The sequence below is a fragment of the Neopelma chrysocephalum genome, unplaced genomic scaffold (genome assembly GCF_003984885.1).
Source record: "Neopelma chrysocephalum unplaced genomic scaffold, ASM398488v2 Primary Assembly neopelma1_67, whole genome shotgun sequence".
NCBI classification, from domain to species: Eukaryota; Metazoa; Chordata; class Aves; order Passeriformes; family Pipridae; genus Neopelma; species Neopelma chrysocephalum.
Window position 1 is genome coordinate 4544581 of NW_020897726.1, and position 16749 is coordinate 4561329.

General features: G+C 39.1%; 1 protein-coding gene across 3 annotated transcripts in view; it reads right to left on the reverse strand.

The window, feature by feature from the left end:
- The window catches only part of ICA1 (islet cell autoantigen 1), a 71696-nt gene extending 55802 nt beyond the window's left edge, over positions 1-15894 (reverse strand). Inside the window, exons 1-4 of one of the 3 annotated variants that reach the window (XM_027684758.1) lie at positions 15588-15894; positions 6183-6229; positions 4383-4420; positions 1599-1770 (exon numbers count right to left, since the gene is read on the reverse strand). In XM_027684758.1, coding sequence (XP_027540559.1) covers positions 1599-1770; positions 4383-4420; positions 6183-6229; positions 15588-15789 — 459 coding nt within the window. In that variant the 5' untranslated portion in view covers positions 15790-15894. Of the gene's footprint in view, positions 1-1598; positions 1771-4382; positions 4421-6035; positions 6103-6182; positions 6230-15587 lie in introns of those variants that run through there. The other 2 variants (XM_027684756.1, XM_027684757.1) reach the window with 2 other exon arrangements.
- Positions 15895-16749: the final 855 nt, after the last annotated feature.

A 16749-nucleotide genomic window follows, 5' to 3' on the forward strand; every position in this document is an offset into this window, starting at 1 on the left:
TCCTTCTTGAACAATGAGAAATCTTTCCAGCCTGAAAGTATTTTCCTTACCAGTTGTGCTTTTCTTTCAATTAAGTTATCCACTGAAACTACAGACCAATCATAACTTACAAAAGAACAGCTGACAGTTAACCAAACTACCTGCATTGGGGTTTTTTTTTTAGGTGATATCTTTGGATATATAGAGAGATACACAAATCTATTTCTAAAAAACTCCCAGTAGAGCAAAGAGTTATCAAAATGTCTATCATGTTTATCACAGGTGGCAATATGCATACTGAATTTTTCATACTGTGAAGTATACTACTCTTTCTATCTCTCCATCTAAAACCTCCAACCTGCAACTTATACCTAAACTCCACCATATCAAGCATTAGACAACTAAGTAAAATGGATTGCTAGCACAGCAGCTGCCTTCCTTCACAGCTGCTTGACTTCCTATACATTTACACAGGTCTTGTCTTTTAAACTGGGAGTGTGACTTGTAGGTGAGAAAGCGTCCAAGTGAAAACACACTTTTAGTTTTTTGAAACACAAGTTTCCCTATTTCCAATCCCACCTGAGCTAACACAGCATCCTTTGTGATGAATCCGCAATACAGCAGACATGGTAGAAACTCAGGTATGTATTTAAAAAATATTGTTCCATCCTTCCAGCTTGTTTTGCATCAGTACTATTGATTTATAACCCATCATGAAGACCCCATAGCTAGAATCACCATATTATAAGTTACTGCTACTGTTTGTTGTAAAACAGCCTCTTGTATTTCAGCTAAAACCTGAATAAACTGTGAAGTCAATATTTTTTTTAAGAAACTGCAAGAAAATCAGTAAGGCAAAACATTTATCCTTACCTAACAGAACAATACCAACAAAACTTACATGGATACAAACTGGATTGTTACACTTCTGTAGTCCATCCTCTATTTTTTACTTTGTCTCAAATTCATTTGAGCTCTTCCATTTGTAGAACCTTAAGCTATTTTTTTTTCCTCAGTGGGGATGAGGATACTGACAGCAGGACTGTATTTGTCACACAGCAGGATTTTTTCTCTTGTTTATATCTTACAGACTTTCAGAAGGTTCTTTGGTCATGTCAGAACCCACTAATATGCTCAAAAACTCCAGAGCACAGAGCGCACTATGCACCTTGCTCCTTCTCGGTATATTGCATGCTTTTGTGATATATGTGGTATTTTGTATCTCTATAGAGATTGTCATTTGTATACACTATAGAATAGTATTAAAAAAAAATAAACTACCTTAAACTGACATAGGCAAAGGATAAGGATGATCTCCTGCTCTCCCCTGCTAACAAAAGGAAAAGATCTGTCCCCAACACATGAAAGTAAAGCCAGAAGATGCTAGGTTCCAAATAAAGTTTGAAGGACATGGGGTTTTGTATTACAAAATGGCACTATATTCACTGAATTTACATAGGTACTTTTGCCAAAATTTGGAAAAGATATTACGTGAAAATGATGGTAAAAAATATATATATTATTATATACTATGTGTACACATATTAGAGGCTTGGTGAGAATAAAAGCACTTTAAACATTAACAAACAGTGAACACACATTATGCAAACATTACAAACCTCTAGTTTTGCATCCAGATCTGCATCTGAAGCTACAACATGCTCATCTTCCTTTTTTCCTGTAACTTTAATAAGGGTTTGTTTTGTTTTCCAGTATTTCTGCTGCATTTTATTGACCACAGATTTTTCTTGGCTTTGAGCATATTGATCATAAAATTCTCTTGGATAATTGCTAGAAGATTAAGAAACAAAATTGAAAACTTCAATTGGATGCTTTAAAATTACATCTAATGTGCTTAATTAATACCTTTATATTAAGAATATTGCATTTGCATGCAGACATATATTCTAACATGCATTTCCTCATTATGCATTAATAACAAAGCAAATACATCAGTACTATATTTCCAATCCTACTTTGGAAAGTAATACACTGCTTTCAATTCAAATGTCTTAAGCATGCAGTACTGCCAAATAATCAGCCGCAAAGAACTCTTTCGAATGTATTATGGAATGATTTATAGCCCATGGAATTAACTTTTTATTTTATATAATTAACAAGAGAGTTTCAACTAGCAGAGTTGCTTAAGCAGGTAGCAATTTTCATGGCATTTCAGCACTGTCAGGACTTCACACAGCTCATTTTATTCATGGGATTAGACCACTTCTTGCTCTCCTTTTTTTGTAATTGAATAAAAAAAGAAATAGAAGAACCCTCATCTCTTTTGAGCATGCTATATGAAAGACTGATATCTCACATCTTTCTTTATACAATGACTACATGACAACTGTAGGTGTGTAACAGGTAACCTTTTTTTCAAGGATTATTTTTTATTGACAGATGATTCTGCATTCCTGTAGCAGATCTAATAAAAAGTGTAATCTACAGGCAAACTACATACTCCACAATAGTCAAACCATACCAAGATGGTTTAATAGAAAATACAGCCTTACAATGAAATCTTGACCTCTTTTAGGAAGTGTTATTCCATTGTTCATTTCTGCAAAAGAACATGCATTTCCCCCATATTCATATTTAAAAAGCTGCAGTAACTTTGCAGCTCTTTAGAAGTAAATGGTTGCCAAAAATTGCTATATCAAATATTCCAGGAAACTTGAAGAGGTTGAGTTTATCTTGAAAAACAATATCTTCTACCTCTGGAGTGATGAACTGTGGCTCATCAGTGAGATACTGACCACAACACACAGACAGTTCAGAGATGCTACCCCAAGAGGTCTTCAGACCCAACACACACATCAAGTCATGTACTGAGACACATGTCCTTGCCCATGGCAGGGGGGTTAGAGCTAGACGATCTTTAAGGTCTCTTCCACCCAAACCATTTTATGATCCTCTGATTTATATATATATATATATATATATATATATATATATTTGCTGTGAAATAATGCAGCTATTCTGAAAAAAACCAGCCACTGATACACTTCCCCAAAGGGTAGGACATCTACCTTACAGAGTTACTAGTGACACAATTTAACCTGAAAAGGAAATTTGTTTCACAGGGGTATGTTACTTGCTTTGTTACTTTTAATCAGTGAGTTAGGCAATGGTGCCTTAATCACCAAAGAGAGGGTAAGAAATTAAACTGGAAGTGAGCAGTTTTAAATTTTAAAAAGCATTTATACACAGAACTTCTTGGCTTCTTCTCCAAACTTGAAAAGTGAAAATATTTACCTACTTAATTCTACACAAACATTAGTTCAAAGAATTTAATTTATGTATTTAATTAAAATTAAGGTCTTTTGGTGATACAGCAGAAAATAAACAACACATGCAAAACATACCACATTTCATTTGGAATTCTGTACAAACAAACCATTACACACATGGACAACAGACAGCCTATCAACTTTGGTGAAGACTATATTGACTTGATAAATGCTACACCTTTAAAATACAAAATCTACAATCTCTAACAAATAGCAAAATAACCCTGCATTATGAGAAAACAGAATCCGAAAGTTTAAAAGTAGCATTATTTCTAAAATATTAATTAAAAAACCCTGTCAAACTGCTCACAGGGTATTATAAAGGCCCTAGCTGTTCTGTTTGGGTGCTTTAACTTCTGCTACAGCTGTGCAAATAACTGATATCTCATTTCAGTGGTCAAGTCAAGAAAACACCATAATTCATAGCCTTGATAGCTACCTCAATTGAGATTACCAGAAATTCTAGAGGCATCGTGCAAGGAATAAAAATGAGTTATTAATATCAGGTCACAAAAAGATTAAGAAAAAATGCTGAGATTAACATAGATTCCTGAATTACAAGACTGATAAACCAATTGAAGGAATAAGAGGAATATAATTTTTTACTACTACATACAAATTCAGCTTCTAATTTCATTTAATGACTTCTGTTTAAGATTAAGATAATGAAATACTCAAAATCACATTACTGAAATATTTGGTGGACAATTGGTAGAAACCTGTCAATACCTTTTAAGGCAGATTTTGTGTCAAGCAACCATGCACATACTTAGGTTTTGTTAAGCAATCAGAAAATATAACTGAAAGAAGAATGTACTTTACTGTGAAATTGATGATCACAGAAAACCTCTTGAAATATGACAGTTCATATTTATTTCCATTACACAGGAAACTGATATCCTATTTTTCTATCTAGTCAACTAATTTGTTTTTCTAGTCTTTGGCAGTTTTTCAGTTTTTATTTTTATTCTTTTTAAACAGCATGTCTACTGACATTAGTGACTTCATATAAATAATAGATGCCAGAACATAATGTGTGATTGGCTGTGACAATTCAACGTACCAAATGCTATTAGCTCTTTAGAATAAGAAAAAAATAATCAAGATACTTACTACTTATGACCTTCCATAATTCTTGTTTTCTTCAGACACTTAAATAAGAAATTACCAGTTAATACAAACACCTTTAAAACATAAATTCTAAGTTAAACACTAGAAATCCCCTACCTTTTCAGACATAAAATAATTATGTTGCAGCATCTTCTTTACCATGTTACAAAAGTAAATTTTTCAATCTTGGACCATAGGCCTTCCTCCAGTAACACACAATTCTCACATAAATCCACGACAAATGGATTCAAGTGGTGCCATCTATGATGCCAATACTTATGTTAGCAAGTTTTCCAGGTAAAAGCAAATTTATCTGGCATAAATTCTGTGACTTTTGACAAGGCATGCCAAAATTGTCCATGCTAGGCATCATCCTCAGTCAAGTTTTTTTCTCCAAGTTTTAGTCACAACAAATTTCAATTACTTTCCTTTTTTTTTTTGCGTATATCCCACTGATCTATTTTTTAAAATGCTAGTTACATCATGTCTTGAACTGTACATGTGAAATTTAATGACCAGGTGATTTTTCTATGAGGGACACCACAGTTCCTTAGGATAGAATATGATATATGTGCATTAGAGCTTTAGATTTTATAAGTTACTATCTCCAGCTTGGATATTCAAGTCTCCCACTATACTTTGAGCTGACCAGATGGCATGCACATCACTTCCCACTGGTACCTGAGCACACTCTTTCCAGGCCAAATTTACCAGCCAAGCCTGACACTCCTCATGAACAACAAGCACCTGGCTTCTCCTCTGCTGCTTTCAGAGAGGACTGTTCCTCAGCACACAGTTAACATGCAAATGGAGGCACTGCTTCATGGTCATGGATGAGACCAAAATGAAGCTGCTGAGATGGTGCTGCTGGGGAATGGCCTTTGGTAAGAAGAGGCACAGAATGAACACACCAACAGGCTGCACTAAGATATGAAGCTGACTGACTAAGAAAACAGTAATGGGAAAAGCAGCTAGGAAGGTAATGGTGCTGAAAGTGAACTTTGGCAAGCAAGAAAGAAAAGGGGATAGAAAGGGGAAATGTGATGCTGGAAACATATCTAGCACAGTGCTGCCTACAGACAGTGTGGTTAGCACTGGAGTGGCAAAGGGACTGGAACAGATTGCAGGAACCCAAACAAGGGAATGCAAACAACCTGAGCGCTTCCTGCAAGTGTGAAGCACATGCACTTCCATTTGGAGCTGAATGGAGCCAAACCCCAGATTTCTGAGTCTAACCTCTCTGCTGTCAGTACCTGTGAAACTTCATGGCAAAGTTCCATGAGATACAGCAAGATTATATCAGAGCAGGAAATTTTCCTGAACTGGAATTTTTGTGACATGCTCTTAAGCACTGCAGGAGAGATCATGAGAATATTCACAACTCTATCTTCAGAGTAGAGTTTAAATAAAAAGGCCAAGAGCTGAACAAAGAGGAAGAAAGAATTATTTCAGATTGTCATTTGTGTTACAGAACCACTGAGTCAGACAAGGTACTGAATAGACAGCACAGGTATGGCTTTGCTGTAGTTTCTAAAGCCACAGGCAACGTTAACTCCAGTTTTCTAATACCTTTATGCTTGACTTCACCATTTTCACACTAGTCCTCCTTAGGTCAACTGTGGGTGTGTTTGTGTGAGATAAGACTACAGGATTTACCTTGTATACACATCCATGACTCAGTTATTCAGTTGCACACTTTTTTTGACAGGATGCAAAGAACAGCCTATCTAGATGGAATAACATGTATATTACTTAGAATAAAGTGAAAGCAACCAATATGGGAAAAAGGTCTAAGGCACTGACCTTATTCACTGTACACGTCCACCTGCTCCTCCTGGAAACCAATGCCCCTAAAACAGAAAGAAATGTATCTATCAAGGTCATGGTAAAAAAGTTCTCATTTGCAAGCACAGCTCATGCTCTCTCTTCGTAAACATCTGACCTTATATTTTGACTCTGAGATCATCTTAGTTATACTCATCCAGGTCCTACATAGCACCCCTATGCCCTTAAGATATTAGATGTGGGAATTTTTTAGTTCAAAGAGAGGATTATACCACAGCTATTAGGACAGTATTCACATGCTATGAAAATGAGGGTGTCTATTCCCTGTCCTGCTGTGTGACATGATGGCACTTGAGGTGTTCGAGGCTACAAGGCCTGCTGGGATAGTGTCATGTGGCCGTTCAGGGTGGAAGGAAACAGAAGTGGAGTCTTACCCACACTGCCTGCTGGAAATGGCTCTTGGCATGTGATATCACCCAAAACATGCCAGGAGAGAGAAAGGTCCCAGAGAGTTTTAGGTAGTATAGATAAAAACCATGCCAGGGAGATTGCAGTAATTAAACAGTGGGAACAAGCAGTGGCCCAGTGCTCAAGCTCAATCCCTGGGCCCGTTTTATTTCCAGTATGGAGCTAGCTTTTGGTTCTAAATAAGAATTCAGTTTGCAAAGACAGCTTGGTAAGTACTAGCATTGAGAAAACAGAATTGTGGCTGCTAAGAAATAATCAGATTACTTTTTATAAGGCTTGCAGTATTCCACCTATAATTTCTATCAAGAATGTTCTTGGATCCCATTCATTCCAGATGCTGTCCAAGAAATCTTCGTAAAGAAACCAGTCATGCCTCAGAAGACCCATCTGAGTTTCACCTTTCTCAGTAACCAAGAACACTGAAAAACCTGGATGTCCACTACTATTATGCCATTTTTTTAGCTGTTAATTTAGACCACAAATGTGCATTTGCTTTGGGTTCTGCCAATCTGAATGTACCCTAAAAAATTGCCATTTATATAGACCTTGTTGCAAGTTAGATACACTTGTGTAAATTATTTCATATTTTATGTTTCAGCATCACAGTTAGGCTCTACTGAAAAGGGAACAGTATATATTACACAGATATCAAAAACTGAAACAAAGGTAGAGGAACGTAATATAGGAATATTTAATTGGGCCAAATGTAGTTGAGATGCTATTACAGAAATTCTCATGTTTATATCTCTGTGGTCAAGCACTGGAACAAGCTGCCCCTTGAGGCAAGGGATAGACATGGCCCTGAGCAACACGCCCTTATCGGGCTCAGTTGAGCAGGAAGCTGGGCTGTGCAATTTCTAGTGCTCCCTTCCAACCTATGTGATTCTGTGAAAAATTTGTACAATGTAAAAGAAGATCAGAAGGGAGAGCAGCAAGCTTGCTGCTATCATTGGCTTAATATGAAAGACTTTCCAAAAGGATGGTGTAACTGGACAACAGAAAAACACTGCCCCATGACCACTGTGTCTAAACACATACAAAAAGATATGTTTTCAAAGTTACCTATGATATTTTCACCTTTTAGTAATATATTTTCATTCATAGCCAAAACTTTTAACATTAACATTCATTCTTTCATTATTGCTACATGTGCAATGTAAATTGTCTATGCAGTAACTTCACAGGGCCATAACTTTTATAATCTCTAACTTCATGTGTTGCTACTGTCTATTCCAAGTCCAGGAACAAAAGAGGGTTAAGGTATTAGTTCAGCTGTAACAAAGGACACTATTAAGAGCATCTGGGTTAGCTGAAAGCAGTGAGATTTTTTTTGAAGAAATCTCAAGACCTAAGTCTAGCCTCAAAAAGTGAGAGATACTAATAAAAGAGGACTGGAAACAGCCAAGGAAAGTATCCAAGAATTAAAAGGAACATTTCATAATCATGTAACAAAGAATCCCTACAGTCACAAAATGCTTTCCCTGAGGCTTCAGGAATAAACCAAGGAATGAGCACATAACTTCTGACTGCTTTAGGCTTTGAACTCTGTTATGCTTTCGAAAAACAAGACATAAATGTCCTGAACAGAAGCAACAAGGCAGTTGCTCTTTGGCAAACTTGACTACAGTGAAAGCACATGACACTAACTTGAATCCACCAATACTTTCCCCCAAAACTGCAGTCAAATTTAAAATTAACCTTTTATCATACAGTTTTAGATATAAAAACAAGCTTAATTTGCCACAAGGAGTTGATGTAAGGAACTTTTTTAGTTTTTCTTCCCAGTGTATTAAGACTAAAAAAAAAAGAAGTTTCAATAAATAATATTATACTGACAATGATTAACAAAAAAAAAACCACCCTAAAAAAAAATCATTTATCACCCTATAGGAAAGCATTTGTATCGGAAAGTTTCCATTATCTTTGACAATAAAGAGTTACACAACACTAGGGATCTCCATGACAGTCTTTATCTTGACAAACAAAAGGTAGGGATACTCTAGATGGGGGAAGGGCTATCAGAAGCAAACACAGGTGTTTTTTATCATGCTGGGGAAGGCAGTGCAAAACTACAGATGACTGTACACAAACTCACCTTTAATGCTGCACAGTGCTGGATCTGATGTTTCCTGAAAAAGTCCACACAAGCCTCCAGTAATTTTGCAAGTACTTTTCCCAGTGTTTTGAGAGAGACTGATGGTTTTAGCAATAAACCTGAGCTGGCCCTATTCATAACAAGTCTGCTCAGAAAACAAGGGACCACAGGGCTGAAACATCCATTCCCATATAGATCCAGCTGGGTTCATAAGACCTGCTGAAACCTTGGAAATCCCTAAGGGGCTCTTTGAGGAGCCACCAAGAAGCCTCAGGATTGTGTTCCAGAAATCGTCATATTTGCAGGCTGATGGCAGGGAAGACTGGCACAGCCTCTCAGCCTGGACACTGTAAAACACATCCAAACTGTTTCTAGACTCAGTTTGACTTCAGGAGTGATACAGCTGCATAGCAGAATTCATCAACCCTCACATGCAAGCAATGTGTTCATCAGGAGAGACACAGAAAAGTCTGCACTTTCACTGATTGCACTGTCCTCTCATTTTATTGTTCTTTCAAAGCAGCTAATAAGTTCTGTGGCTCTTCAAATCCCCACAGACTCTACGTATCCTAAAAGCCTTACAACTTATAACTTCAAATATAGCACAATCATGCATTGCAGTTGATTTACTTATTGCAACACTTTTATTAAAATGAATAATCTTCCAAGAAACTTTTAATACAGTAATAGTAGAGTGGTACTAAGTAACAACAACCAATAAAAAAATTAATTTTAAGGAGTTCTATATGTAAAAGTTGAGTGATAGTTTCATTTATGTAAAATACTCCGAAGGGAAGAAAATATGCTTAGGTGAGGGAATCAATGCCATCTGTGTCTCCAACAGCTCTTGGCTGGCAACATATCTCCCCCACTCTGCTCCCTGGAAGCTGTGATCAAACTGAATCAGGTGAATGGGCCTGCAAAGCAAGAGGCAGTCTCACTACAAGATGAAGACTAGACTGGGCACAGTTTTATCTTTGCTAGTCTGTCTACAAACACGCAGATGAGGAGCTTCAAGTGACTTGTCATTTTGCCTTTCCCAAACAGAGGACAATATTAACAGCCTGAAGATCTTTATTATCCATATTGCCAGCGCAGGAAGAGTGAAAACTGTCTGGGTCTATACAGGCATTCGATATCCAGATTATGCACAGACTTAGAAGTATTCCTACTCTTAACTACATGAATAGCTACCACTGTAATTCAGCTAAAATTAATCTAGAGTTCAAGCTATATCTATGAAAAATTACAAGATTTATTTTTTCCTCTAAAGCTCTTAACTCTCAACATTGATGTTCTAATCCTGCAGATTCATCCATGCTTAGCTTTGAATCCAGGAGTCTTTTCATTCTGTTAGACCACACACTGATGCACTTGTTTATTAATTCAAAAAGTTTGCAGATTGGTAAGTGCTGCATTAGCAGTTCCTTCCATCCACTACAACTTTTTGTCTATTCCTTTGTTTCAGACTGATCCACAGCTTTGTTACTTATCCTGGGAAGCATACATCTTAGAGATTACCCCCAACTTCTCAGGAGAAGAAATATAAGATTGCAGTATTAACAGAATTACTCTTTCAAGCTATTTCAGGAGCTGACATCTAGAAAGAAGTTTCAGACATTCTTAAAAGAAGCACAGGATAAATGGTATCTGTTATACAGAGAGAGCTCCTTTTATATTCACACATCTGGGAGGTGATGAGAGGGAAAAAATCATGCTGTTTGACCCCAATTATCTAACTGCAGTGCCTAAATTACCATATAAGCCTCTCAATATTAACTCCCTGTAAAAATGGTGAATCGAACCTCCAAAGAGCAACTCTGAGCACCTGAAACAGAGCCTCACCACTGTGTTTTGCGTACACATAAATGATGCTTTTCACAAGAAGCACCTGAACTACACAGCTGAATTATGCTGTGAGAGTGCTTTTCTATTCCAATTCTCTCAAAACTAGGATTTTATGGTGGTCTGCTGAATTACTGGGGGGAAAAAGCATCAGCAGCATACAGAAAAACACTGTGATTGGGACACAGACATATCCCATAAACCCCCTGGAACCAATTTTTAGTTTCATTGCAAACACTTCTGGAACTAACACTTCTATACACAATTTTGTCCATTTCCTTATCCTCTCTATCAAGGCTTATGAGACGTCCCAGCAAAATGTTATTTCTTTCTATTTATTAATTTGTCTTGATTCCTCAAAGGATTAAAACAAACAAATAAGCAAAAAAGAACAAAAAAAACCATACAGAAAACCCCAAATCAAAGCAAACCCACAAGAAAACAACAAAACCAAAAAACACACCAACCACCCCCCTGCCCACCCCCACTGCTCCCTGAAATTTCACATGCAGAAAAACCCCAACCACGTACTCACAACAACAGAAATATCAAAGAAACTGGAGCCCATTCTCCAAGGCATCAGTTTGAGCTAACAACACTCCCTTCTTTCTCAAGCTAGTAAAGAACGTGAGAGAAAAAAACACAGTAATACCAGGAGGTATCTTAAATGACTGACTGCAATTAAGGACTTGTATTATTAGAAACAATGTACAAGCTCTGAAGAATTCTGAACATTTCAATCTGCTTTCTGTCATTTTGCAGCAATATCTAGGAACCCATCTGCAAACAGTACATCCAAATAATACTATTGGCATTAAATATATAGTGAACTGTTTTTCACTGAGTTTTACACTGACTCTTAATACTCTCTATGCAGGGCAGATGAATCATAGCTACTGCAGAGAGTACTGTTAAGAATTATTTTTTCCAAAAAACAATTGTCATGCTTCTAATGTTTCAGAATACACAATTAACATAGGAAATTATTCTACTTCATTTCCTGGGGTAGTATAAGCAAAGGATGATATCCAAGGCCCTGTTTCTCACGCTATCCTTTAGTCTTTATTTTTCTATTTCCAACCATGATACATACAAGTTAATAGAAGACAGCGGCATATAAAGAGAGCGAATTTACACATAGAAAATTTATTGCTCACTTATACCTAGAACTTAAGAGTGTTCAATCCATCTGAACTGCACTGGTTTTCAGTACTGGAGTGGTTAGAGGCAAGTTTTAGCCAACACAAAAACGTAGAAATTTGGCACTATGTCAGCATGTGTTTTAAAACCTGTTTTTGCTCCCACAAAGTGCAAGGACTAAGTCAACTGTTAGCATTCCTCTCTAAAAAGTAATTTTGTGGCTATTCAGTACTATATACCTATCGTATTATTCCAAAAACTACCAAGTCAAACTTACAGGCATAAGTGATTCCCTTTCTAGAGCATAACAGGTATTGGAATGACACTTGGAGCTGGGTTGGTTGGTGGTTGTTTTTTTTTTTTTGTTTTGTTTTGGTTTTTTTTTTTGCGGATTTTTAAGCAGTTGAATGACAAATTCATGTTTACCACAAAAGCACTGATAAGAATAGCACATGCAGTCAAGACACAGCACATGCAGTCTCAGAAAAAATATTTCAAATAAATGCTGGTAGACTCGCAGGTGGAAGACTGATGAGCAACAGTAGCACTTTCTAGATAAGTTCACATGCATGGAGAACTTAATCACTACCACAAAACCAGAGATATTTAATCACACAAAAAATAATTTTAAACACCTTTTTCAGATTATACTGATTTTTCATCTGCTTATTGTGAAATAATGTAGGGACAGCACATAGTGTCAATTTGCCCTCGTGTAACATCTTTTACTTAACTATTAAAGTATTCCACTTACATTTGTAAAGAACACTGAGTGAATGCCCTCAGGAAAGAACCAGGTAAGCATCATAAGTACTATGTGCATTTTATGAAAGAATTTTTGAATATAAGTCACTGAGTGGCAGGTCTTACCTCACTGCTAATGAGCAAAACCGGGGATATATACAATCCAGTATTTAACCTCATTCTAAATGCAGACTCGCTTCATTTCTCAACAATTATTATCAAATTGTTTTGTAATACGCATTTGTTCTCTTAGTTTAGAAACCAGTGTTCGCAAACTTAGTAGCTGAATACTATTAAAGAAAATGCCATGTGGAATACATGCTGTGCATAGATTATAAGAGACAACAAGATTATTTTTGTGACACATTCTACCTGTAATCAGCCTAGAGTCTTAATATTAGGAAACTTTCCCTTGTAGAACCTATAGGAAAAGCAGTGGACAAAAAAACCCCCAAACAAACAGACAAAACTACCAAAAAACTCCTTTTGCATGTGTAGGATATTACATACAAACATATATGATTTTAGAACTTCAAACTAAGGGCTCTTAATTAGATACCCTATTTACTGGCACAGTCAACCCTCTCAAGTTTCTGCCTCCCTCCTGCCTTTTCATCCATGCAGAAGACAGAAAGCAATTTATACCTAAGGAGAAACAATGCTGGACGAGGGAACAGGAGAAGATAATTTTCTCTAGATTCCCCTTCACATACATGGATAAGAGATTTGATTAACAAAATAGTCTTAGCATGCACAGCAACAACAATGCAGGGTGACCTCCTTTCACCACCCTTTGAGTAAACACCATCAGTGCAGGCTGTATATTCTCCACAGACACATAGTCCACTCAACTTTTATATTACTGTTCTCAGATCCTGGCACAACTATTCCTAGAGCACCGCTGATACCTATGAAGCTACTTGCAAGATGCACCCGAGTACTGTTTCTGTGACTCAGTACAGGCAGTTCCCAAGATTGATATAAAGAATTGCACAACTGGTCAAAATGCCCCTCAATTTGCCATGGCTAACAATAGCCACAGGAAAAACTACTGTGAGACTGTTATTACTGCAACACTTAAAAGGTCAAATGTTTCTACTGTTCTTGACTGCTTGGTTCTTTGTTTAACCAACTTCACCTTCCGGGCTTTTGTATTTTTAATGCTTCTGCATCACGTGGCATAATTTTGTCTTTAGAATGATTTTATGGTTGAGAAGTGGCAAAAACATCTTGAAGAATCAATTACAGAGAAATACTCTTGAAAGAGATTTTGCAAAAAGTATTAAAAAGAGACTGCGAGAACATTTTTTGTTCAAGAAGTAGTTTAGATGAGATATTGGCACATTTTTTTTCTGCCAACTTGTACCGACAGCTTTCAACACTAGTTGAAGACTCAAAAGAGATGTTATTATTCATTTCTTCCACAAAAGACTACTTGGGGAATCATCAGAACAAATTAGGAGCTGTGTAAAGTATGGACAAGAGAGAAGAAATGGAAAGAAGGGTGGGCCTGAAACTCTACTAAGGGGAAAAAAAAACCCCTAACCCTGCAGTAGGCTTCAAAAGGAATTTTACTTTGCACTGTGTGATTCCCTCCACACCCCAATAATATAAGCTTGTGAAAGAAAAATGTTAAAGAAACCTTTCCATGCAGTCTAACTGGTCTTCTTGAACCTGCAAATCTTCAATAACGTTCATATTTGAATTTCAACTCCAACATGCACAGTGGAAGAAATCATTATTATCTAAAAAGCACTTAATTTTTTCTCAACTAAGAAGGAAGCAAATTTCAATGACCAGTATCTAAACTTTTCAGTAAAATGCTTGAACCTTTCTGGACATAATGATGTTTCACCCATGAAGTTCTGACAGTAGAGAAACTTCAGAAACTCATTTAGACCAAGGTTTGGCAGCATTTACCTGCCACATCACCTTCCAGTAGAGTTTGTCATGTGAAAAACGTGACTAGTTATACCAGTTATGGCAGTTCACGACTCAAAAGATCTGTGTGGCTCTATGTTAAATTCCTCCTTCAGTGGTATTGACATAAACCTTAAACCATTACGTTACACAGTTTACACCAATAAGCTACCCCTGTTCAAACAGCAGTATAAAAAATTGCTAAAGTCTAAATGAGACGCTGCTGAACTTCATGCTAAGTACCACTAAAAACTGCAACTTCTAGATCTGTGTCAGACACATAGCACTGTCAAAGGGTTCGTACACTCTCTCCTTGAGAACCTTGGATAGACCAAGTAGAAAAAGAGTGGATTACCAGAAAAATCAGATGAAAGGTCATAACCAAATGCAGTCTGCACTGCAGACTCCAAAATTCAGCCCACCATTTCCTTTGCCCAACACTTTGCAGAAGTGATCAAACAGTTTTGTCCTTAAACAGACTTGCTAGAGCAAAACACAAGAACAATTTGTTTCCAAGAAGTCTGCTCTGAAACAAGAGTCACAGCTGCTTTCTGAGACCCAAATTAAATAAAATCTATCCAGAAAGTGAAAGAAAGAGGATAACACAATTAAACATGGGGGGGGGGCATCAAAACCAACTAACAGGTGCTTCATGGAAATAAAAGGTCACCTTGGTTTAAAGCAAGGCTTGCAGACACAGGGAAAATATTACAAACAACCAAACAGAAGAACAACTCCAATGCCAAGCTTCCAAAATACTACCACAATGTAACTTGGGGGTAAGAGGTTAAAGAACGTACCCCTGAGACTTCCCGATTCAGTTTCACATTTATACATTTGAACTAAGACAAACCCGAGTTACTGTTTTAAGAGGCCATGCACATCCTTGAGGCTATCATCATTATGCAAAACAGTGTGGAACAGGAGACTTATTTACATTTGGCACTGAACATATCCATAATGATACCAACAAATAAAAGAGCACAGTGCCCTTCACCCTTTTCTCCTACTAAGAACTGACCTGATGTTTTCCTTTTTCTTTTAAATTACTAGAGCAGCCTACACGGATCAGGTGGAGGGATATAGAACAAATCTGATTATAAAGATCAACCGTTCACAAATTATAAGCTTTAACTCAGAAATTTGGGTTTCTTGAATTGCCATTTCCCCAGCTGTCACTGCCTCGGTGCCGGTTTGATGTCTGACATTACCCGACCAGAGGATGCCCCGCCACCCCTCTCGATCCGGCAGGGCCCCAGAGCAGCATGGACCGCAGCTGGGCAACCTGCGCCTCAGCCCGGCAGCCCAGCCGAAAACCGCCGAGGAGAACCGGCCGTTTCCCTCCCCGCTTCCAGCGGGCACAGAGCCAGGGAGGATGTACGGGAGGCACAAACGGATAAATGCAATAATCATGGAGAGACGACCGCACGGCGGGAGGGGGAACACAAGGCACAAGGAGGAGCAGATGCCATCTTGTGCCTCAGAGATGTCCCCCTGGACAGGTCTGGCCGCGGACACCCCGACCTCAGGCACCAGCGCCACAGGCCTGGCGGCCGCGCCGCCCCCCTCGCCCCGAGCGGGCTTCCCGCGGGGGGAACGGGGCCCACCCGGGGCTGCCCGGCACCGGCGCTCCCCTCCCGGGCCCGGTACGGAGCCCAGCGAGCCCCTCCTCCCGCACTCACCTTGCGGAGGGGAAGGAAGGGCCGAGCCGCAGGGGCCGCGGCCGCCGCCGCCGCCCCTCCAGGTGTTCCAGCGCCGCTGGCGTCAGCGCGGCGAGCGGAGCCGCCTGTGCCGGCGCGGGCGCCCCCGCAGCGGGGCGGAGCCACCGCCCGGCCCAGCCCGGCCCTGCCCCCCAGGCGGGAGGGCGCGGCCGACAGGTCCCCGGAGCTCAGACCGGCCGCTTCCTCGCCTCGGTCACTGCCGGGGCGCGTTTCCTCTCGCTTTCCTGGCTGCGCTGGGAGGGAAGCGGCGGGAGACTCGCCGCAGACTGGAGACGTCCTCGGGCGCTGGTAACCCCCTCAGCCCCAGCCTGCTTGGGGACCGCAGGTGCCCTGCGAGGAGCGTCAAGGAAATATTAAAATGTTTTGGCTGCCGTAAATCGACAGTTGTCGTCGGGATGGTGGAAACTTGGAGGAAAAGGCCCTTTGACGTAGCGGGCAGGTGGCAGTGTCAGAGGGGGTCAGGAGAGCGTGGGATTTGAACTCACGTCAGGAATGGGTCACTGGGGGGTTGTGAGAACTGTTCGAGTAAAGGAGGTGAATTTTAAGCTGATTTGAGAGCTTCAAATGAGGGGGAAGTTCACAGCTGGCATTTGAAAACGAAGTGAAGGAGAAACGGGGGAGCAGCAAGATAGGGTGAAAAATGATCCCCCTT